Here is a 23,249-nt window from a genome sequence, read left to right as displayed (position 1 = left end):
AAAAGTGGCTGGAAGAAGATTTAATTTACAGCTTGACTATGCAATGACTACTACTATCTTACAGTTTGATCCACGCAATCCCCTACTTCTTTGGAGCAACATGATTTGGCGTCCAAGGACCCAAAGAAGCCTGTGCGTAAAAGTCCATTGGATACTCCTCCTCATTCCAACTCGTTTCTTGCATCACTACAGCAGCTTCATACGGCGTCAGTAGTGGCTGAGTGAATGCATATCCCCAGTCAATCGACAACCGTGGACACGCAATCTGTATCCACGCATCAATATCTGAAAACAAGGCCAGCTTGGCTGGAAAAATCTCAGACAGTAGTACCACCGTGTATGGTATCTTTCGTCGATTCAGTTCAATCGTCAGATGCTTTTGAGAATGGATTGTTATTACGTGTGCTTGAACGCTTGAATAGCAAAGAACAACAGAACTCACATCCAACACCTTGGGACTTCCTTGACGTCCCAATGTTCCCAGTATGATACCATAGGATTTGGCACTTTTGGCTCTGTCTATTGCATCACGACGTAAATCCTTCATGTCTTTAATCTCGTATCGTTCTCGAGAAAAGACCTTGGCGTATGGGTCATATCGATATGCTGGTAGTGATGGGTTGGCAATCATGATTGCCTCCAAGTGAAAGCGGCCGTCTCCAAGATAACTATCAAGTATAAAATGGTCACCCATAAGTTTCGTTTTTTTCCATCGTTGCATCATTGCAAACTCACACTAGACAGTCTTGATCCTTCAATTTCGGAGCTGTACAACCAAGAATCTCTCCAGGCGACAATGGTTTAGATTGTGGCACAGTTACTATGTAATCTGTAGATAAATCTTGCTTGGCACTCTAAGCAGATGTTTCAAGATGAGCTAAAAAACCGAACAGGCCTGACCGAACTACGCTCACTTGTAAAGCTGCAACAAACTGTATAGTCGCTACAATAGCCAATCTCTGTTCCGGCTGCAGATTCTTGCGAACCGTACTCACGAAATGAGCCGTATCAATGCCTATATCCACAAACACATACATCATCTTTATGGGAGTCACGTCCACAGGCACTAAACACAATCGATTCGAGTAAGTCTTTGATTGCTACTGCACACAATGAGTCAAAAGTTATATACCTAGACAGCTGTGTCCGTAATGAATCATGAAATCACAGCCTAGTGCACGAGCTGTGTAATCATCAACACAACATGCACCGTATGTCACGTCACCCATGACTAGCGTCTCGACATTTGCAAACCTAGTGAGCGTGAGCTGTAAGCGTTCACAGTTCCAAGCGTTTGCAATAACAGAAAGCGGGTACCTTTCAAGGATGTCGGCGATTGCACAAGCAAACATGAGCAAACCTTCTGGAAACTGTAGTGCGACTTTTGTAGCATTCTGTCGACGTAACTGCCATACGCTCTTGTGGATTTCAAAGTTGTAATTCGATGGTAGCTATATACATTAGAGCGTGAGCAGTTGTTCGACATCTTGATTCAAATCACGAAATGTTACCAAAGATATGGCCGAGTTCAACAATGCATCGTTCAATATATCGTCTGGGACTTGATTTATAACACGCGATCTACCCGTAATTGGTCGTTTGGCGACTGTTATTATAATACGATGCTTCGTTAAGCTTAGATCACAATCTCCGTCAAAAACAAAAAACATTGCTAAGCTTGCCTGCATCCTTTGTTACGCCTTCAGTAGAGCCAACAAAGCGCTTCTTTGCTAACGAGGATTTGGATATAGTCTCCTTGCTACTTGACACATCAGGAACAGGTACGCCGCTCATCTTGTTTGGATTTTGGAATGTTGAGGGAAGACGACGCGTTGACCATGATCAAACAAAGAGGTCATTTTACCCTATTTATAATGCTCGTTTATAGCTATTTATAGTGCCCGTTTACAACACAACTTTCGTCAAGTCAGTTTATGTATTAGCAATTTGTAAATGACTATAGTACAGCTGCACCCAGAAGCCATGTAAAAAGGTCTCAACGATCAAGTGAAGACTGTGACGTGTAAGGATTCGATATCAACGGCAGATTAGAGTTCGATTCAGATGGTTTCAAAGATACACGACGACGTCCTCCTATCGGAGCACTGGCATTGCCACCACGTTGAATTCAAGGTCTAGCAGGTACTGGAGGAGCGATATGATAGTTGTTGGATTCCTCTTCGTGTACCGGTGGAAACTTAACATTGCTAGCATTGGCTTGAAGACGAGCTACGATTGTTGCGACGTCCTCGGTGGCAGGTGATGTAGGGGATGCATAGTCGGCGGTGGCCATGATGTTGGGATCTGATTCTGAAAAGTTTGAGTACTTTTTATATCCTTTAGCTGGCATGGATCGACGTCTGAAATCTAGATTTGGTCGGGATGGGAATTTCGGCATGTTTGGCATATTTGGAATCGTTGATCGTGGGATATGGATGTCCTTCATATTTGGCATGTTGATTTTTGGGATGCTGATTCGAGGCATATTAGGCATTCTTCGCATATTCAGCATATGCATATCCTTAACATTCGGGAGACTGAATACAGGTAATCCTTTCGCTTCACGACCTGATTTATAACGTCCCCAACATATAGAAATCACATCTTCCCAGAGTATCCACAAGAGGAGCTGAATAAACCCAAAGACAATAATAGCACTTCCGAAGGCAGTCAGGACACCAAACATCCATTGATGACGTTTCAATTCACCTTGTATAGCGTCGAAGAATTCTTCGACGACAGCTTCCACTTTCTTATTATTTGCCATTGCAGACATGACACTGCTGCGAATCACGGTTGGTTCAACGGCAAGCGCGTGCTCGTCGATGAGTGGTATGGATATATGGAGATTGGTTTGTAAAAAGGTGAGGGCATCTTGAAAGTCTGCGATAATGTTGAATAACAGACAGTCGACGAATGCTTGTACGGCGGTTTGGATTGGAGGTACACCACTTAATGGTTCGATAATGGCTGACGTGAATCCGTTGGCTACAGTTCCAATAGTGCTGTTGACGGTAGACGCTGTAGAGTCGACCCATCCAAACAAGACATTGTTGGCGTTAAGTTCCATAGACGAAATGGCATTGTTGGTCAATGTGGCATAGTTTAATGCAGTTTCCATGATACTGGCATTCACTTTATCGACTACAACGTCAAGCACCAATCCAAAACCTGTAGTAGCGTCCGCAGTAGCAGTAGCACGAACTGCAGCCAGATTACTGAGTAACAAGGAAGTGGCCAATAATCCCATTAGGCCAATAGAGAGACAAGTCAAGGACGTAGGATGGTAGACGTATGAGACAAACCAAGTGATTCGATGTTGTGCTTTTTCGGATAGTCGTGATGAGCAGTATGTCAACCATTTAGCAATCCTTGGATGGATGGTGGCGAATAATACACGATGAGCTAGGTCGTCTTCTTCAATGATCTCATTACTATGCTCAGTGACTTGTTGGTCGGGATCATCAAAGTTTGGCGTTGTGCCCATTCGTTTGAGATGCACATCCATGGAGTGATGCATGACGGACTTCACACTGCTGAAGCGGTTTTGGTAGTGTCGATGTTGAATGATGATCCAGACGGCATTGAGTAGCACACAAGCAACCATTAGTAGAATCAGTATGACCGTGACATACCACAATCCCTTGTTGATAGCTGCTACAATAGTGTCGATAAAACTCGTGTCCATTCCATCACAAAAGTTTACAGTCAATGGTGGAGGAGGCGTAGGGAAGACATTTGCTTGTACTTTGGCACCATCGAATTGCTGTGCGATGAGTGATTCAATCATTTCAAAAGGCTTATTAATAAGGACTTCCAGGTGCTGCTCCAGTTCGACAAGAGTAGGTACTTGTCCATTGAGATTCTGGAGTACCGTAACAAAGTCTTGAGGAATATTGGGTACAAGGTTGTTGACTTGGTATTGAAGGGCGGATGGGTCGGCAGGGATTAGACCGCCGAATGTCGTAATTCCATTTACAAAAGTATTGATTCCGGAGTTCATGTTGGATGCAGCCTGATTCAAATAGTCTACAATTTCGGTAGAATAGAAAGAGACACTTCCAAGACTTCCTTGAATGACCAAATCCATGACACAGACCAAAACTTTGGCGTATCGACGTATAAAGAAATCAATAATAAGCGTGATTATGTGCACAGCAGCAATGAGTCCTTGAGATGTATGTTCGATGAGAGAGTTTACAGCAGTGGTGGTAGCCTCATTGATAGCAGTCACGGTGGAATTTGGGATGGCATATAGTGCATTCGTCGCGTCCTGAACTGACTGACACGTGGAATTCATGGCCTTTTTCACATTTGTAGCTTCTTCGTTAATGTAGGGCACGAAACTCATATAAATCAACATGATGATGAATAGGATGTGGAAGACATGGTAGGTTGCGTAAGACTGGGACAATTTCGCCCATATGGACAATTGGCCTGCCATGGTAGCTATAGGGGAGGATGCGTGTCGTAGTTGGAAGAAGCGACCCCATCTTGAATTCGACGAGGTTGCGTCTAAAAATGTGGTTGATCAGATTGGTTGACCTAATGAAACTTTAAACCTTAAAAACACGAGATGTGGATATTCAAATAATGCGAATACACGTACAAATCCAGCTTTTCTTCAGCTGATTCTCCAGGTGCCAACAGCTCAAGTGCCGTTCTCGTCATTTTGAACAGTGAGAAACCATGTATCGTCGTAAGGAACTGGCGTCGCATCAATCGTATCATTAAATGCATAGCAGTAACAGGAAAGGGTTGTCAAGAGAATCAGCCTTGTTGCTACAGCTTCAAAAATGTTACTAATGAGTCGAGAAAATACACCGCCAACAAAAACCAACAGACATCGTTTGCTTCTTACGTGCCATAGTACTTTACGTGTCTCATGAGACTAATAAACTTGCGAGACTCCTAGATCTCCCTCCTTGATATCCCAATGGGTCCTATTGGAGAAAACGTTTGCGAATCGAGGATTTTTTCGCGTTAATCACGTTCCTTATGGGCACTCGGCCTGTTCAAAATCCATTAAACGTATAAATACTCGTTTTGTGTCCTGCTACTATTCCATCAACGTGGTGGTTTCCAACCTCGCTATACGACATTTCGTCAAAAGCGGCAGCTTATTGCGATTGCGATATTGTAGAAGCGCAATGAGTAAGGAGCAGGATGGGAAGACGGGAAAGCCCGTTCTAGACTCGGCGGCCTCGTCCAAGGACAATGAATCTCAACAGCCTGACACGACAGAAAACAAGAAATCATCAACATCTGACGGAACGCTTTTATCCACATCCAATGCACCATCAGAACCTAACAATGACAGTAATCAACAAGACGTAGTAGAGGCTGATAATCGTAACAATCAAGCGGAAGAAGAAGACGTGGAGGTTGATGAAGACGATGAAGATGACGAAGAGGATGATGTTGAAGATGGAGAAGATGATGATGAAGATGGAGAGTGGTATTGTAAGTCATCATGAGGTTCGCCTCGTTGGAAGTGAATGCTTTATGAGTTTCCATGTCGGAATGCTAAGTTCTATCAAACGGACTTGATCACAGGTCATTCTTGCCAAAGGACAATGACTGCTATTCTCGATTCAGGAACTCCCACTTGTCCACGATGCGCATCTGATTTCGTAGAAGAGGTGATTTGGAAGCCCATTGCTACCTAAGTGTTGCCGGTTCTACTTTACCTAAAGGACTACTTACCGCCTGTAGAGACCGCTTCTGTACTTGCGTATCGCTAACTCATAACCCTTCTCTGTATAGATTGAAGATATGGACGATCATCCACGAGGCTATAGGCCAAACAACAATGATGAAAATGAAGACGATGAACCTGTTGAGCCAGCCGCAGCATCCGCAGAGCTTGCACGTGTCCTACAACTCGTATTGCAACAAATGTATGGCAACAATGCGAATGTCAGTGTCGCCACTCGCCCAGCCCAGGAGGGTGAATTACCAAACAATGTCATTATCACAACTGCAGCCCCTGACAGTGATAATGCTACTACTTCCACCACCATACAACCTATACCAGACCTCGCTGCTCCCACACCAGCTGAAGGTGAAGCTCCAGAAGGACGGCCGAGGAATCCAAGAGCGCCAACAACAGCAGCGGCAGCAGGGGGACCAGAAACTATCAATCTCATGACGTAGGAGTTTGAATTAGTCTTGTTGATTGAACTTTTTTCGCTAATAGAATTCTGTACTGTTTTAGATTACTACAAGCATTGTTTGAAGGACCCACAGACGGCCAACCAAATCCACTAGCAAACATACTCAATATGGTTGGGGCGCCAGGTACAAATCCAGGAGGTAACATGTCTGAGTGACCCGATGTTTCTTTTGAGACGCCTGTTCTAAGTCTCGTCGCAACTCTCTTTGCATAATTTAGACTACGTGTTTGGTCAACGAGGATTGGATGATATCATAACTCAGCTCATGGAGCAACATGCGGCGTAAGTTCAATGCAGGATACCATTTTTTACTCTTCCTGGCCTGAAGTTGACTCTTTCCTGTCATACAGGGCAAATGCACCACCACCAGCGCCAGAACATACTATCAAATCATTACCACGAGTCACTCTTGACAAGGATCAAGTTGGTATGTTAGCTATTCTGAGGCTTTAGATCATCGTGTGGTTCTAATCTTCTCTTTTTGTTGCAGATGGGCAAACAGATTGCATTGTATGTCAAGATGAATTCAAAGTTGGAGAAGGAGCTGTATTGTTGCCATGCAAGCACTTCTTCCACTCGGTATGTATCGAAAGCTGGCTGAAAGTCAATGGAACGTAAGTCGACACGTGGTGGTGTAAAAACGATATTCACAAAAGATCACAACGATTTCGCAATCTCAAACTGTTTTCTTGGTCTAGATGTCCCATCTGCCGCTACAACCGTGAGTAACTTGTCTGGTTTGAGTTAATCATTCAATAACTAATCGAAAATCTTTCTGACATAGTCATTGAAAACAAAGCCGCAGACAGTAAGCCATCATCAGGACCTAGCTCAATATAATCATTGTATAGATCAGAAAGCCTTTGAGCTCAAAAATACACGCATATTTTCTTTGAAATCCTTGAGCTTTGCAGGCGTTTTGCTCGAAACCTTAAATCAGGCACCGCGCAGATCGCCCAACCAAAGCATACCAAATTCTCAACAGGATGAAACTTCCAGGAATGGCTACAATTTGTAGGATAACTCCCCTCTGGATAACAGCAGCAGTCCTCTTGATCCGCCCCAATGTCGCATTTGGCATCAAGAGCGTTGCTCCCCGTGGCTTTTTCACATTTGGAACCGCAAAAGGCACTTCTGAGTTGGACGATTGGATACCACACCAGTATGGAATATCTCGGCAAAGATTGATCGAGAATATTTCCCCTGCCCAAACATCAGTCGGTTGTATTGTTGCAAGTCCATCACGAGCACATCCAAATTACTTGTATGTGCCATCAAAATTTTATGTTTTGCATTCAATGCATTTACAAATTTATGGATTTATGTTTTTCGTTGAATGATAGCTTCAGTTGGGTACGGGACTCTGCTCTGGTGACTGACTCGTTGGCTGACATGTGGGCAATGGAACGCTACCCTGAAGATATCGAACAGTCTATATGGGAGGTTGCTGAGTTCCAAACGTATATTCAAGAGGCGGATACCCCGTGCAAGTGTTTGGGAGAGCCCAAGTTTGAAGTGGTGAGTGTATCATATATAATACTTGGATGACCGTATTTTTAGCTTTGGCTAGATACGGAAGGGACGACTGCCTCAGATCTCGAACAACCTTTTCTGATTTCCGCTTTTCACAATCTTTAGAATGGCGAAGCGTTTACTGCTGATTGGGTACGTTATTGCTTTGAACACAATTGTATCGGTTCCCATACTAGATACTCACAACATAAATGACAGCTACCAGTTGCTGAACAGTTACTGACCTCAGTTTCTTTCAAGCAGGGCAGGCCGCAGAACGATGGTCCCGCACTCCGTGCCTTGGCTTTTATAAAATTCGCAAAACACTACCTCTCGCTTACTGGAGACACGGCTCGAGTCCTAGAAAAACTGTATACTCCAACACTCCCAGCCACATCCCTCATAAAACGAGATCTGGAATACATTGCCGCGACACATTCCAACCCGTGTTTTGACCTCTGGGAGGAAATCGACGGCCACCACTTCCATACCAAGCTCGTGATATACGCAGCCCTTCTAAAAGGATCGGATTTCGCGAGAAACTGGATGAATGATACCGGTGCAGCCGACTATTATTATGAAAAGGCACTAATTGTAGAAAAGGAGCTGAAGGAGTTTGTAGTTGGGGGTGTTATCAAGGCGAATATTAGAGTTATAGGAAGTCATAGAGGCAAGGACTCGAATCTGGATGCTAGTGTCGTGTTGGCGATTTTGGAGGCTGATTTGAGTCATCCGGATTACTCGATTACGTCTCCGCTTGTGCTGGAGACTGTTAAGAGGCTTGTTAAGAGTATGAGTGAGATATATCCGATTAATAGGGATGATGAGAGTGGTTTGGCGCCTGCTATTGGGAGATATCCGGAAGTAAGGTTGAGTTGGTCGTAGAACCATAAGCTGGTCGCATCTAAGTTTTTTTTGCGTCTGTAGGACATATACGATGGGGTCGAGATGTCGATTGGATCACGTAAGAACCGCCAATACCTTGATTTTAATCCTTGTCAGTCAACTTATCCCTTCACATTTAGCATGGTTTTTGACAACCCTCGCAGTTGCTCAATACCTTTACAAACTATCTATACACATGTCTACACCACTCAATCTGCAGCCTCTATCTGAACACCACCAGTCAGATTCGTTGAAAGAGAGTCTCATCCATACTGCAGATTCATTCATGTTGCGAGTCAAGAATCATACTGGTGCAGAGGGGCATATGAGTGAACGTAAGTGTCATCATTGAAGATTATTCACTGTCTTTTTCTCATCCCATTTTCACCTTCGATCGGATTTAGAATTCAACAGAAAGACAGGACTGATGCAGGGTGCCAAAGATTTGACTTGGAGCTATTCTGCTTTTATGACTGCTTCATGGGCACGAGCCGATGCATTGTCATTGTTGTAAGAAGGGTGTGTGTTGAGAGTTGTCAGTGTTGGTAGTCATTGCATGAGGAATTTCGGGATTAGGAAATATCAAATGTATACAATGGAAGAAACAGTATAGTTGTATAGTTAGGAGGTCTTTATATTGTTGGTGGGTATAGTAGTTGCTTACATACACTTCTAGATTGGATAATTTAACTACCCCTTTATTTTTCCAAAATATTTCTATGTGTCTCTATATATGTATAACTGTTTACATATTCATCTCATCCCTGAGCTGTCAACTCAACTTGTTCCCCACTCAACAATGTACTATGAATCTCATCCCAACCATCAACACTATACACAATAGGACGTTCAGCATCTTCCTGGTATGCAGATAAAGACTCGATACGAATGTTGAATCGTTTGCAAACGTCATAGACTGATTTCTTTGGTTTCATCATGATTCCGAGTGCAGCTTTTACTATATTGTATGAAAGAGTCTTGTTCAGTATACGTGATATTCAGGACCAAAAAACGCCAACTACTCTTACACAACATGGGCAAATCACTAACAGAATCCCCAACACCAATCCCATACAACTCTTCACCTCCAAAATCCGGCATCACAGCTTGCAGACTCGCCAGCTTATCCACACCTGTAAACACACCTCCTGCAATAAAACCCGTAGATACATCCCCGTCAAACTCCAAATCATTTGAAATGACATTTTCATTAGGCACACCCGATACGCCAGACACGAGATCCTTACTCCAGTTCAAAGAAACGATCTTTATATTCTTTGTTTCAGGATGCGCGTGCTTATATGCATCCAAGAAGTCGTAAAAGAATGGCTGTACGAGACTCGCGTTGTCAACTCCATCAGATAAATCATGGCGTTCGATATCACGTAGAACCTTTGAGTCGTTGATACGTGCAATGGATGCTTCTTCGACATGTCTGAATGATGTCAAGTATGCTTCTAGAGTTGATGCATTGCGGGTTTCAGAGCTGTTTGCTTGACGTTCCCAGTCTTCATAGTAGTACGATGTGAAGTGGCTCCATAGTGGAGAGCGAGTAGGATCGTTGGCGTATGCGAGGTGAGAGATGTGGGATGTGCTGTCTTTTATTGTTATTGTTTCGTCGAAATCCATTAGGAGGGCCAGAAACACTAGTGCTGGGAATTTCATTTCTTTCAAAGATAGACGTTCATGAGAGGAGTGTTTGGAAGTGGAAATGATGGCATCTGTGGCTTACTATGCAAGTTTGTGTTTGATTCCTGTTGAGGATGGATGGTTGGATGGTGTAGTTTCGATGTTTGGACGCATTTTGACATTCCTTTGATAGTGCTAAAAGGTAAGGAGTTTGACAGGTATACAATCACATGAGTGGCAAGATGACAGATGTGTCAAGATTGATTTGGACGTGTTTTCTTGCTGATATTCGTAGCTGCTACGCTGCTACATGCTCGTCGCACGGGTAATCAAGATATAAGCTGTTTTCGAGAATTTGGACGCAAGAAGAGATTACATGCCATTTGCATGTGGGAATGTATTAGCAAACAATACCACCAAGATTTTTTCAGCAATTATGAGAACAATGCGAAGAATTCCGTCTGTCCTTCTATCGCCAGCGTGGTGTTTGCAAAAAGCAGTTTTATTATATCAGACTGGAACTACAAACCTCCGAAAGCTCGCTTTTTATAGTATTTTATATTTGACGTTTAGCAGTGGAATACTGAGTAATTTTTTTGTCGTCTCGGCGTCGGAACTTGCACTAGACCATCAGTACCCTGGACATCACAATCAACAATCTGCAATTGCATCCTCTCCAAATCTGGAGACTTTGGCAAGCCAAGGGAGATGACTCGCTGCTGTCTCAGCAAAAGTCATCGGCTCTCCTGCCTTGCAGGGTTATATATAGGTCACATCGAGCCCGAGTTTGATTTCCGGCGGGTTGATAGTGGGCAGTTATCTACATTATAATCCGTCGAGATCACGGTGATGTTAAGGTCTAGAGCAGCCAATCATCTTCCTCGGCTAGCCAAAGTCTCCAGATTTGGAGAGGATGCAATTGCAGGTTGTTAATTGTGATTGTGTGCAAGTTCCAAGTTAGTGCCGACACTTGACAGAACTGGCCAAAAGTCTGTTACCTCGCCACTGTAAAGAAAGCAGCCACAATGTCTCCCCTTCGCAAAGAAGTCATGACCCATTTCGTCCAATCTCCAACGAGCATTGACGACTTCATGTATGGGAGTAGTAAAGTCTGGCTCGTATCCTACTAATCTCCGAAGAGTTTTATAATTGCGGGTGAAGTGGCTGTCTCGTAGGCGACTAAACTTATTTATGAGTGTTCTAAGGACTAAGATCTAAGAAACAATGAAATGACCAGTGAGTATCAATTGCCTGACGGACCAACAAACAAAGAAGACATCTGCAAACTCACTTTTTCCTAGCATCAACATTGGCTCTCCAACAATCAAAGTTTGTCCCATCGGCGTGCAACGGCCTGAACTGATATTTAACACCGTTTACTGACGGTACACACCATATTCTATATATCCGTCATCGGCTTGCCTAGCTATGGCAGCATCTCGTTCGGCAATTACCGTTTCAGCTGCCGAGGATAGGGTCTACACCACCTCTAACAATTGCAAAGAGGCTGATCAGTGACCAAAAAGTCGAGAATCACTGTTTGCAACAAACCAAACCCTACCAAATAACTCGTCAAGTACATCGTCAAGCTCCCACCTTCCTTAGACCACCGAGCCCACAATACCAGCCCAATCCACTCCCATCATTTACATAATCCTTCAGAGTATAAGTAGGCACATGTCCAGTTCACATTGTATAGGTTTAGGTTGGCAGAGACCACCGTCTGTTCAACGTCCGTTCATTTATCTTTGGAGAATGTCTCGTATAAACCCTTTGAGCGATATATCCATTATTCAGCATTTCATCGCTGTCCTCAGTGACACATCACTGTCCGGATAGTGATGCTACCAGACTACAATCTCTATCCTGTCTCTGACTCTACAGTTGCATTCTTCTCATCGTAATCACCAAAATGTCATTGAACTGGTGGATGTCGACGACATTGGGTGAAGGTCCTAGTATGGGAGCGCTAGTTGGTGGGCATGCAGGAGCGTTGGAGTGCATGGCGACGTACTTGCGATTGATAAAAATCTGGAAGTGGCTACATCCATAATCAAGCTTAACGTGTGTTAAACTCCATAAGGAAGGAGAGTGACTCTAAGTTCCTAAGTAAAAAACATATATACAAGGAAGAACGAAATTATTCTTGCCATTTTTTACACATTGCTTCCCTTCGATACTGTGTTGTGTTGGAAAAATTTAAAAATTGAAAACCCGTTCCAAGCTAATTGTGTCTGATAGGGAGGCGTTTCAGTTCTTGAAATTTGAAGCTACTGTACGAGTCGATACATACTGACGATTCCAGCCTCGCTTTGTTAGGTCTTTACTGCTATCTCATATTCCGAACACGTTTGACGAATGTTGGAACTGGAGGGGTACATTTTAGCAAACAAGACAATGTATACTATAGAGACGTGTTCACTGTATACAAACATGCAATTTTTAGATTTTATGAGACTATACATTGTCTTTTCACCACATGAGCACCATCCGCGTCAAATCGTCACCTCCTCGTCCCGTCTTCATAGACTCTTTACGTCGATTCCAAGTACTCATGCAACGCAGCCTGCCTAGCACTATCCTTCATCTCTTGTGTAGCATCAGACCCCAAACTACTCATATGTATAGCCAAATACATCTGGAATTCAGGATTAGCTTCATCTACATCCCTCTTCACACCAGATATCACACGCCCATTTGATACTTTAGCACTACTACTTCCCATCATCCCAAACGGATCTCCACTATCATCACTATTTCCATGCTGTTGGAAAGCTTGTGTTTGGAATTGTTGTTTTTCAGCGGCTCGTTGTTCGGCATTCATTTCTTCTAGTTTGTGAGAGCGTTCTACAGATTCATCGATTTCGTTGAGTTCTCGTTTAGCGGCTGCGATGGCAGCGGCTTTATCGGCATCGGTTGCTGTTGGTGGGAGTGATGACATGTGGATTGCAATTAGCATTTGTAGTTGGGCTGATTGTTCTTCTTCTAAGGGCATTTGAGCCGATTTCCATTGATCTACGTGCAGTTGAGCTGCTTGCTCTTCTGCCTTGGGCAGTTCCACTGGTACCTCCACCTTACTACTATTATCAAACGTGGCTGAGAATGGAGCTATTGTTGAAGTAGTCGGGCTATCGGCAATGTGTTGGAGTATTTGCTCAGTACGCTCGTGAGGAGCACTCTGAGGTATCACACTATTACTATCTGTCCTCCCTGTGACCCAATCACTACCAACCACACCTTTATTATCTGATTGGGCGTCTACTTGCAAAATAGCAGCTAACGTGTCACCAAACTCTACTTCAGCATCCTCAAATGCAAAGCTCTTGGCATCATATTGTAAATCATCGTGTTCGAAATCAACCTCTGGTTGATCTTCCATCAAGTGTTCCAGCTGATCGTATTCGGCATGCGCCATGGCTGTGGCTTCTTCCTCGCTGTGCCCAGAGCTTTTGAATATGGCGATAAGAAGCTTCAGTTCCTGAGTCAGGTCACCGTTGGCGTTGATAGCAGGTCTGGGTTTCGCTCGTCGACTCGTCTTTTCTGGCAGTTGGTCTGCTGTTGGTATACTGGTGCTACTACTGATAGCTTCAATATCTGGAGACTGTAACAGATGCTGCAAATCTTTGAGCTTTTGCTCTCGCTGATTATCTGCTGGCGATGGAGTCACCGACCATACCGGTTCCTGACACCCTAAAGTCTGCAACCACCACGCCCTAGTCACGAAGTTGAATTTGATAGTATCGTCCTGGACAACAAGGACACCCGCTTCAATGGCTGCGTCCATAACACTTCCTAATTGGCTCGAATCTTCCAATAGTTGAGACGAGTGAATCTCCACCTGACTCCTATGTACAGTATCTACAGCTGGATTCATGCCATCATAACCACCATTGACATCTGTGAGAGCTCGTGCTACAGCGATACATAGTGGATGGAATTGAATTGGTGTAGAAGCGATTAAACAATTCCAGGCTCGTTCATCTGGTGATAGTTTGACATTAACGTTGGCGAATCCCCAGGGCGTCCACGTGACGTCCATCTTGCTTTCATCGATATCCACCTAGGTTGTTTGTCCAGGTTAGTACAGTGGGACCAAAAAAAAATGCTGTCTCACTTGCAATGTGATTGTTTGACTAACCATTCCATACGCCACAGCAGTCTCCAGCAAGTCAATTGTAGACTTGAATCCACAGTCCCTAGCTTTATACCACGCTTGCATCCACTGCTTGTTTGCGCAACTATCCACAGCGGATGCAAAATGAGAAGTATTCAGCCATTTCCTGCCTTTACCCAGACTCGGTGGCTGGAACTTTTTCGGTGCAGCACCAGTAGATATAGAGGTTAGGTCTACTTGCGATTTCAGAAGAATGACGGAAAAGGGCGACGGGATATTGTGATATGAATGTACTATTGTGGTTGATTTCTCCAGGAACTTGAGCACTGGAATCAATAAAGGGTTGTTGGAAACTACTAATGTACGGAGATTGGCAACGGATCGCTAAAGACGATGTGACGCGGTTAGCCACGTCCTCCTCAAAACAAAGACGGTGTCTTTACACTCACTCGAAGCAACGTCACAGCGATGGCCAGAGACACATCGGTAGCCTGATACGATACGTCGGCAGCTTGATATATAGCTGTAGATATGGTTGGTTTGTGATGCAGTGGGGCGACTGATACAGCTTTTGTGGTCTTGACTTTGCCTAGTAGGGCTGGCACGGCCTCGTCAGCAACCACAGTTTCCAGATCCCAGATCATATCTGCATCGAGCATCGGAGGAGGATGAGTATCTAGCGAACAGCCAAAGAAGACTTTGTGTTCGACTAGTTTGACAGCCCTTGCGATTTCAATGTCGTTGGTTAGGATTGCAACCTTTCTGCCCGTTTCATAGGCCTACAGAAGAGAAGAAGCGTTTAGTTAGACTGAAGCGTTTGCATTTGTGGGCCAAAACTCCACCGATTGCTACCAACTCAGTACCTTGAAAGCCTGCAACATGACAGTGATTCTTGAGCTGCCAGGAGAACAAGGTACTACAGTCATATCATAATCCGTGATTTGAGAGACTACAGCATGCGAGGTCGATGTAGGCACGACTGCGACTGCCTTTTTAGCAGAATTCCTCGTCTTTGCCAGCTCATTGCCTATTGAAAAACACGCAGTCAGCCTACAAGGTGAATTGCAGCACACTTTGCAGGTAAAAACATACTTGGCATGGTCGCTACATCCCATATGATGATCTCCATGTCTGTATAATGGTCTGGCTGCGATTCAATAGATTTATAGATGGTCACACTTGCTAAGAAAAGACGATGGGGTTTCGGCGCACGTGAGGAAGTTATTTATCCATATTAGAGCAAGATGGCGGAACACGTAGTCATCGATTTTTTGCTGCCAACGGAGCTGCCACTGTCTCCTGCTGATCAGATGCCCATTGTGGCAGCAGATCCGATTGTTCAAGAAACTGTAGCATCATGTTCCTTCTTTTGTGTGTTGGGTCATGTCTTTAGTACATTGTATACCATCATTTTATGGACAATCAGGTATATATTCTTACTATATCCTTTGATCTTGCGCTTCTTGTAAACCTTATTCATGAAACACACAACATTTCCCACACACATCAACCATAGGCTGCCATATTCCATTTTCAACGTATCCGTAAAGACAATCACCATAGTCATTGATTACCAAACTATATTTATCACAATCCTATTTATCTCCATTGTCATGTACCTGCTTTTCAGATACCGTATCCTCACGAGATACTCGAGGCTTCCAGTGGCCCCAATCTCAAAGAAGGGTGTACCATTCGATCTGCATCCTGACGCTGCTCTAGAAGACTCGAAAGATCTTCCACCGGGTTATGCTGATGAGTTTCTTGGTGCTTTCTTATCTTCAATCAAGGTCTTTGGGTATCTTGATCGCCCCGTCTTTCAGTGAGCCATCTCTGATGCTTTGAACCTATACATATTGACATGCTTCCAATCCTTCTTGCTAACCGACATTTCAAATACAGCGAACTCGCTCAAGGTCTCCAGACACGTAAACTCCGAGAAGGAGACATACTATTCAAAGGCGACGAAGACGACAGTCGCGACTTTTACGTAGTAGTAGATGGCTGTGTCCAGATATTCGTCAAAGGACAAGACCAGCCTGATCAGGGTATGATGGAAGGCACAGTATATGAAGTAGACGACGATCAGTCAGGACTAGAAGGTCATCACCTGCTAAACGAAGTACACAGCGGTGAAACAGTGTCTTCTCTCTTCAACATCTTGGCCGTCTTGACAGAGGACAAGGACGTTGAAGATCAAGTAGCTGATGATAATGCTGAAGAAGGGTTGAGTGGTGGTGGAGGACACGCCAAACAGACTGTCTTTCCTGGGTTATCAACGGCCATTCCAACTTCTGATGCTACGTTTAGTCCGCCGCTTACTCCGGCAGGTGTAGATCTCGATGATATTATGAGTGCTGGTAGTACTGCTGCTGGACGAAAGTCGTTTTCTGCACATGGAGCAGGTGTAGATACCGATGAGACTGGTAGTAGTGGTTTTGGGACTGGACGAAAGCCATCGCCCTCAACTCCACTACCATCAACGTCTTTCCATCGATATAGAGCGATTAGTGCCAATATTGTAGCTAGAGCTGCATGTGATACCACTCTGGCGGTTATTCCAGCTGCGTCCTTTTCAAAACTATCTGAAAAGTTTCCAAAGTCCGCTGCTCATATTGCTCAGGTATGTCATTTGAGTTTCGCGAAGTTTAATTATTGGCAAAAAAGAACCTAAATATCAATTATATATATTAGGTCATTCTTACACGTTTTCAACGAGTCACCTTCTTGACCTTGTATCGATATCTCGGCTTATCACGTGAATTACTACATATAGAAAGAACAGTCAATGAATACCAAGGATATACCAATGGTCTGCCTCAAGACTTTCCGCATTCTGCGATGGATCGTCTTCGATTAAGACAAGCTGTGAGAGCAGAGGAAAGCACAGACTCTGAAACGACACATAGACCAAAATCAACAATGCTACGAAAGCCATCTACTACCACTAGACCCGTAACTCCAACTCCATCTCGAGTAACTAGATTCGCTGATTCTGCTCTGGCATACGATGCAGACAATGATTCGTCTTCTCTTCCACCGCCATCGATACTACCAACTCCCAAAATTAGTAACAAGTCAAATACCCCTGGTTTGTTAGGTAACGAAGGTGTAAGGTTAGCACCTGAAGTCGATGCTGCTGATAGTATTGAATTGAAACGAGCAGTATTCGATTGCATCGCCTTCCTAATCGGATTAAAATACGATGCTGCTACCCATTCAGCCCCAACTTCAGCATCAACAACCAAATCATCTCGCCACCCAACATTTTTCGTCGGATCTGAACACCATCCTCTCCATTCACGCAACGAAAGTCTCCCAAACGTCCTCCCTCATATACGCCTCCCCCACAATCGAGAGGAATCTATATCATCGCGAGACGGAGTAGACTCTGATAACGACTCTGTAACCTCATCGACCTCATCATCAAACGTATCGCACCAGCAACACACACAACCACAACCAGATCCATATCTAGATGTCCAAATCATTGGGTATGAACGTGGCCAGAATATCGTTAATGCTGGTGATAAAGTCCTTGGATTGTATTTCGTCGCTGATGGTGTGGTGGAAGCCTCTATGGTTGTGGATCCTGACAGGGCGCTGGATATGAGTGCGCTTGGTGGTACTAGTGGTAGTGAGAAAGAGAGAGGGCGAGAAAGGCAACGCTCGCCTAGACATAGTGGAGCTAGTAGGGATGGTGATGATGGTGGTGGGACGGGTTCTTCAAAGAAATCGAGAAGGAGTTTGTTCTTGATTCGACCTGGTGGGTTGGCTGGGTATATATCGGCTATCACAGGTACGATTTGATTACCGACCTGTGTTGTTGTGCCGTGTCAAACCTCTTCGAGACCTCTAGTAGAAGTTGCTTCGCAGAGTTTTTTTTTGCTCATTCACATTTCGCAACATAGGTCACATATCACTTGTCTCGTTACGAGCCAAGACAGATTGCCATCTTGGGTTTATATCCAAAGCAGTTTTGGATCGATACGTGGAAAGGAATCCTAGCATCTTGCTTACTTTGGCAAAGAGGTTATTGGCTCAACTGTCTCCAGTTGTCCTGTGTACGTCACACCCTGCTTTCTTGCTCAACTCCAAATCGCAAATTCTCATCTACACTTCAAAAATAGATGTCGATTTGGCATTAGAATGGTCGGTAGTAAATGCAGGCCAAAAAGTATGTCGACAAAACGAGAGAGCAGAATCGATCTTTATAGTATTGAATGGTCGATTACGTGCTATCGCCGAACGTCACCCTCCATTATCAGCATCATCACCCGATACGCCATCATCTTCCCACTCCAATTCTCCACGTACACCATCGCCGGATCCCCATGCTATGGGACACGAGTTTGAAATCTTAGGTGAATATGGTCAAGGAGAATCGATTGGAGAATTCGAAGTCTTGACGGGAGCTAGACGACCAGCCACTATCCATGCTATTCGAGACACAGAAATCGCCGTGATGCCCAAAACATTATTCAACGCTCTCGCCATCCGGCATCCAGAAATCACAGTCCAGATCTCGCGTATCATAGCCGAACGATCACTTGCATTAGCCAAACGACGTAACGACCCCGTACCAATGTATATGACTGGCGGTGGAGTCGATTTCGGAAAAAACAACTCAAACCTAAAAACCGTCGCCATACTCCCCGTATCTGGCTCCGTCCCCATAATGGATTTCGCAGATAAACTACGAGACGCATTTGAACTGGTCGGTGCCAGTGTCGCCATGCTAAACACTTCGTCCATCATGTCAGCGTTAGGCAAGCATGCCTTTTCGCGTATGGGTCGATTGAAACTTATGGGCTGGCTTGCTGATCAGGAGGAACATCATCGTCTTGTGCTTTATGTTGCTGATGGTGGTGTTAATTCTCCATGGACACAACGATGTGTGAGACAGGCGGATTGTATCTTGCTTGTTGGATTGGGTGATGAGGATCCGTCTATTGGAGAGTATGAGAGGTTGTTGATGGGGATGAAGACTACAGCGAGGAAGGAGTTGGTGTTGGTGCATTCGGAACGGCATTGTGCGCCTGGGTCTACTGCTGCGTGGCTGAAGAATCGATTATGGGTAAGCTCACAGAGGCAAAAAAAAAAGACGCAAATTCCTAGACATTGCATCGGTATGACCAATCCACTTGATACTCACACATCTCTTTATTTTGGATAGATTCACGCACATCATCACATGCAGATGCAGCTCTTCCCCAATCCGAGAATGCTAACGGCTGAATCTCGCAAGACCACTCTAGCAAACATCCGAACGGTACGAACTTAATGGTTTGACCAAATCTTCCAGTTTACAACTTGGCGTTGTTTTTCGCTACAACTAACAAGGTTCTAATCTCCCAACTTTTAGACCTTCCAACGATACTACACCCGAGCCTCAGGCGTCCATCTCCACCGCCAAGGCTCCGATCCACACCTCTTCAGCGGCCTACGATCCGACTTTGCTCGCCTCGCACGTCGCCTCCTCTCCAAATCCATTGGAATCGCATTCGGTGGCGGTGGAGCTCGTGGCATAGCCCATGTAGGAATCGTACGAGCATTTGAAGAAGCTGGTATACCTGTCGATATGGTTGGGGGAACCAGTATTGGATCGTTTGTAGGTGGACTGTATGCACGAGAGAATGATCACGTCAGTATATATGGACGTGCCAAGAATTTTGCGGGACGGATGGCTTCTGTATGGCGTCAGCTTCTTGATCTAACGTATCCGGTTACGTCGCTGTTTACGGGGCATGAGGTGGGTTTGGTCGTTTATAGTGTTTCAGAACGAACAAAAAAGTGGTAGATAAGCAAGAAGCATAACTTTTACTATACACTAGTTCAATCGCGGCATATGGAAGTGCTTTTTGGATACCCATATTGAAGACTGCTGGCTCTCGTACTTTTGCGTGACGACCAACATTACGTGGTCGCGCATGGAAGTACATCGAACTGGATACATGTGGCGTTATATCAGAGCTTCTATGTCACTTGCAGGGTGAGTACAACCCTAGACTTCATTTGTTTTTTTTCCTGCTACTCATCCCTCTAAACCTTCACAACATAGATTCCTACCACCACTATGCGACAACGGAGACATGCTCCTAGATGGTGGCTACCTCAACAACCTCCCCGCCGACATCATCCGCGCACTAGGCGCCAACACAATCGTCGCAATCGATGTCGGAGGAGCATTTGACAACCTCCCAGCCACATACGGCGACTCGCTCTCTGGCTGGTGGGCACTGCTAGCACCCTTCATCCCATTCGTCAAACACGGTAAAATAGCGGCCCAGGCTGAAATCCAGTCTCGTCTTACGTATGTCGCATCAGTCAAGCAGTTGGATGATGTCAAGAACTCGCCTGACGTGCTGTATTTGCATCCACCTGTCGCTGTATATGGCGTTTTGCAGTTTGAAAAGTTTAAAGAGATTTATGATGCTGGGTATGAGTATGGAAAGATGGTTGTGAGCAAGTGGCAGGAGGATGGAATATTAGAGGAGAGGTTTGGTGTGAGGGTTAATCATGGTCGGGCAAAGAGAGTTAGAAGGGCTTCGATATAATTTAGTTCGATATCCGTAGTATACTTTGTTGCTTGTAGATATATAAACCAGTTTGCATACATATTGCCTTCATTCAACCACTTTGATCGACGGCGCTGCAAATTAGATCTTGGTGCAAATGAATTCAAAAGGGTGCGTATAGATAAAACATGAATACAAATCTAATCGCAAAGATTATATATATACACTGAAAAGTGTCTTTTACAAAAAGCCCCCCAAGAGAAGAGACGTTTGTCCCTTCCACCAAATTGGTACCTAGAAGACACTTTTGTCTATATACTTTTCAACAGCTTGCATGATGATTCTTTTCAACGTATCGAGACGACATGTTGTCCAAATCTGTGGCAAGTCGAGCAGGTTTATGACCAGCGACTGCTCGTGGTACCTAAAAACATGATTTCAAGAGGTAAAACTAAACCATAAAGGCCTTTTAGGGTGGCTGAAAAATAAAACAAGAACATTCTTTCACATGTTGCTGATAGTACGTCAAAGGAGAACCCGCCGATTGATAATACTTCACACCTAGCACATCTGATACTCCTGCTTGAATAGATGTGAAGCTTGAAGGATCATTAGCCACAAGCAAATGCGAAACCCGAATGAACTTCTCCTTAACAGCGATACACGGAGCTCTAGAAGAAAATCATGAGGAAATGAGCCTATTGTGCCAACAGTGACTAACTGGACAAAGCTCTCCCAATTTATCTAAATTTCAAGCAGTAGCTGGTATTCCCACTATCATTCACGCACCATTCAATGCCGTCCAATTGTTTCAGTTTCTGAAGTGACGCAAATCCAGCAAGAATTCCAGTCTACTGCTAAAACCAGCATATACTGGTGGATCCATCAAAACAATGGCGAGCACTACAATTCTAATCAAGCCGGAAACCCCTTCTTTGCTGGAAACGGTCGAGCTTTCAGGTATCGTCGTTCAAAATTGGTGACAAGAAAAAAGCTCGAGACAGTGAATTCATTCCCTTTTTCCAAACGTTGTTTTTAGAGAACGATATCGTAATGCCAAAATCATACACCCGTTTCACCGTCTTCTACCAACACGCTGCCCGAGACGCCATCGAGAAACTCCAAACATCACTTTCCACGACATTGGTCTCGTTCCCAATCGTAGCAGGAACCATGCACTTTAACGCCGAAAACGGAAATATATCAGTCACGACAAATGATCGTGGCGTGCCCTTTGACGTAAGGACGTCCTCGATGACATTAGAATCACTCAAACCATTCAAACACGAAGAAATACCAATGGATCTATCCGTCACACTCGATCAAGCATTACTGTGGCCTCTAATGGTGAAAATTACGACATTTGCCGACGGAGGGATAGCTGTCGCCGTGGGGATGCAGCATGCAATCGCAGACGGCCACTCTGTGTTCGCATTCGTAAAGTACTGGGCTAGTATATGTAGTATGGGACATGCTAATGGTTTACCGACTCCAATACACAGTCGACGTATATTGGATCCGCTACGTGATGCTAGGAATGTTTTACAGCCGCCTGAATTCAAGCTTGTTGATCCAGCTATCGTCAAGTATCCGAGTGTATTGCCCGCTGTGAGGGCCACGATGTTTCATTTTAGTATTGAGAGTCTTGCTAGGCTGAAGGCTGAAGCAGCTAGTAAATCTGTCGGGAGGTTTGTGTCGACACAAGATGCTTTGAGTGCACTGATATGGAGGTGTTGTGTTAGAGCTTGGTATGTGAAGAACGAGATTCGGTCTTTCTAGTAACCGGCTTCTTTGGCGTCTGGTTTTAATCAATTTTTCTCAATGTACACAGGGTCATCCCATCAGACACCCAAGCAAAACTCGGGTTCGCATGCAACGGACGCAATAAAACAATTCCACCACAAGGAGACGGTTATTTCGGAAACTCGAACTGGTTTCCACTACCGATACTAGACGTGTCAGCCCTCACAGGACCAGACGGACTGTCAAAAGCAGCAGACATGATACGAGCCGAGATTGAAAAGATAAATGATGACAAGATTAGGGATACGTCTGCATGGATTCATAGTATTGAAAACAAGCTACATATCACATATACGTTTACGGCGTCTAAAAGGATTGGAGGGGCGGATTTCACGTTGACTAGTTGGAGGTTTGGCATGTATGATATCCAGTTTTTTGGAGAGAGGCCGATGTCTGTGAGGTATGCAAAAGAGAGATTTCAATCTGTACAGGGGCCCAGTTTAATTTTTTTTGTTCTCGCTCTAGGCAAACTGGCCAACTGAACTGGGATGGCCTCGCAACCATTTTTGATGCAGCAGATGGTGGCACCGATGTATACATTGGTCTTGTCGCCGAGTCTATGGATAAACTCGAAAAGGACTCGGAATTCATAAAATTCACCTCATGAAATAA

The 23,249-nt window shown here is 44.4% G+C and overlaps 7 protein-coding genes across 7 annotated transcripts; 4 read left to right on the top strand and 3 right to left on the bottom strand.

Annotated features, from left to right (window-relative positions):
• Positions 1-82: 82 nt before the first annotated feature.
• On the bottom strand, positions 83-1,794 carry SmJEL517_g04016 (uncharacterized protein; the record flags this gene model as incomplete). The annotated part of the gene is made up of 8 exons (XM_031169944.1): positions 83-376; positions 443-668; positions 736-854; positions 915-1,066; positions 1,133-1,254; positions 1,318-1,451; positions 1,512-1,625; positions 1,699-1,794. 8 exons carry the CDS (start codon positions 1,792-1,794, stop codon positions 83-85), a joined length of 1,257 nt encoding a protein of 418 aa, XP_031024072.1.
• A 334-nt stretch (positions 1,795-2,128) lies between these two features.
• Positions 2,129-4,671, bottom strand: SmJEL517_g04015 (uncharacterized protein; the record flags this gene model as incomplete). Its single annotated transcript, XM_031169943.1, has 2 exons — positions 2,129-4,493; positions 4,610-4,671. 2 exons carry the CDS (start codon positions 4,669-4,671, stop codon positions 2,129-2,131), a joined length of 2,427 nt encoding a protein of 808 aa, XP_031024071.1.
• Positions 4,672-5,150: 479 nt separating this feature from the next.
• SmJEL517_g04014 (uncharacterized protein) lies at positions 5,151-7,016 on the top strand (the record flags this gene model as incomplete). Its single annotated transcript, XM_031169942.1, has 9 exons — positions 5,151-5,463; positions 5,557-5,642; positions 5,767-6,152; positions 6,218-6,315; positions 6,395-6,458; positions 6,527-6,603; positions 6,667-6,790; positions 6,875-6,897; positions 6,961-7,016. 9 exons carry the CDS (start codon positions 5,151-5,153, stop codon positions 7,014-7,016), a joined length of 1,227 nt encoding a protein of 408 aa, XP_031024070.1.
• A 146-nt stretch (positions 7,017-7,162) lies between these two features.
• On the top strand, positions 7,163-9,087 carry SGA1 (glucan 1,4-alpha-glucosidase; the record flags this gene model as incomplete). The annotated part of the gene is made up of 7 exons (XM_031169941.1): positions 7,163-7,440; positions 7,520-7,694; positions 7,815-7,841; positions 7,953-8,552; positions 8,616-8,652; positions 8,714-8,908; positions 8,978-9,087. 7 exons carry the CDS (start codon positions 7,163-7,165, stop codon positions 9,085-9,087), a joined length of 1,422 nt encoding a protein of 473 aa, XP_031024069.1.
• A 244-nt stretch (positions 9,088-9,331) lies between these two features.
• SmJEL517_g04012 (uncharacterized protein) lies at positions 9,332-10,238 on the bottom strand (the record flags this gene model as incomplete). The annotated part of the gene is made up of 2 exons (XM_031169940.1): positions 9,332-9,531; positions 9,602-10,238. 2 exons carry the CDS (start codon positions 10,236-10,238, stop codon positions 9,332-9,334), a joined length of 837 nt encoding a protein of 278 aa, XP_031024068.1.
• Positions 10,239-15,560: 5,322 nt separating this feature from the next.
• SmJEL517_g04011 (uncharacterized protein) lies at positions 15,561-20,873 on the top strand (the record flags this gene model as incomplete). Its single annotated transcript, XM_031169939.1, has 10 exons — positions 15,561-15,742; positions 15,833-16,138; positions 16,219-16,939; positions 17,011-18,115; positions 18,228-18,380; positions 18,447-19,393; positions 19,493-19,588; positions 19,682-20,068; positions 20,151-20,308; positions 20,378-20,873. 10 exons carry the CDS (start codon positions 15,561-15,563, stop codon positions 20,871-20,873), a joined length of 4,551 nt encoding a protein of 1,516 aa, XP_031024067.1.
• An 854-nt stretch (positions 20,874-21,727) lies between these two features.
• Positions 21,728-23,244, top strand: SmJEL517_g04010 (uncharacterized protein; the record flags this gene model as incomplete). The annotated part of the gene is made up of 4 exons (XM_031169938.1): positions 21,728-21,794; positions 21,874-22,582; positions 22,666-23,037; positions 23,103-23,244. The coding sequence occupies 4 exons, from the start codon at positions 21,728-21,730 to the stop codon at positions 23,242-23,244; spliced, it is 1,290 nt and encodes a 429-aa protein (XP_031024066.1).
• Positions 23,245-23,249: the final 5 nt, after the last annotated feature.

The sequence above is a fragment of the Synchytrium microbalum genome (genome assembly GCF_006535985.1).
Source record: "Synchytrium microbalum strain JEL517 chromosome Unknown SmJEL517_scf0024, whole genome shotgun sequence".
In the NCBI taxonomy this organism is placed as follows: domain Eukaryota; kingdom Fungi; phylum Chytridiomycota; class Chytridiomycetes; order Synchytriales; family Synchytriaceae; genus Synchytrium; species Synchytrium microbalum.
The sequence above is the reverse complement of the archived record's forward strand: the minus strand, read 5'-3'. Positions and strand labels throughout refer to the sequence as shown.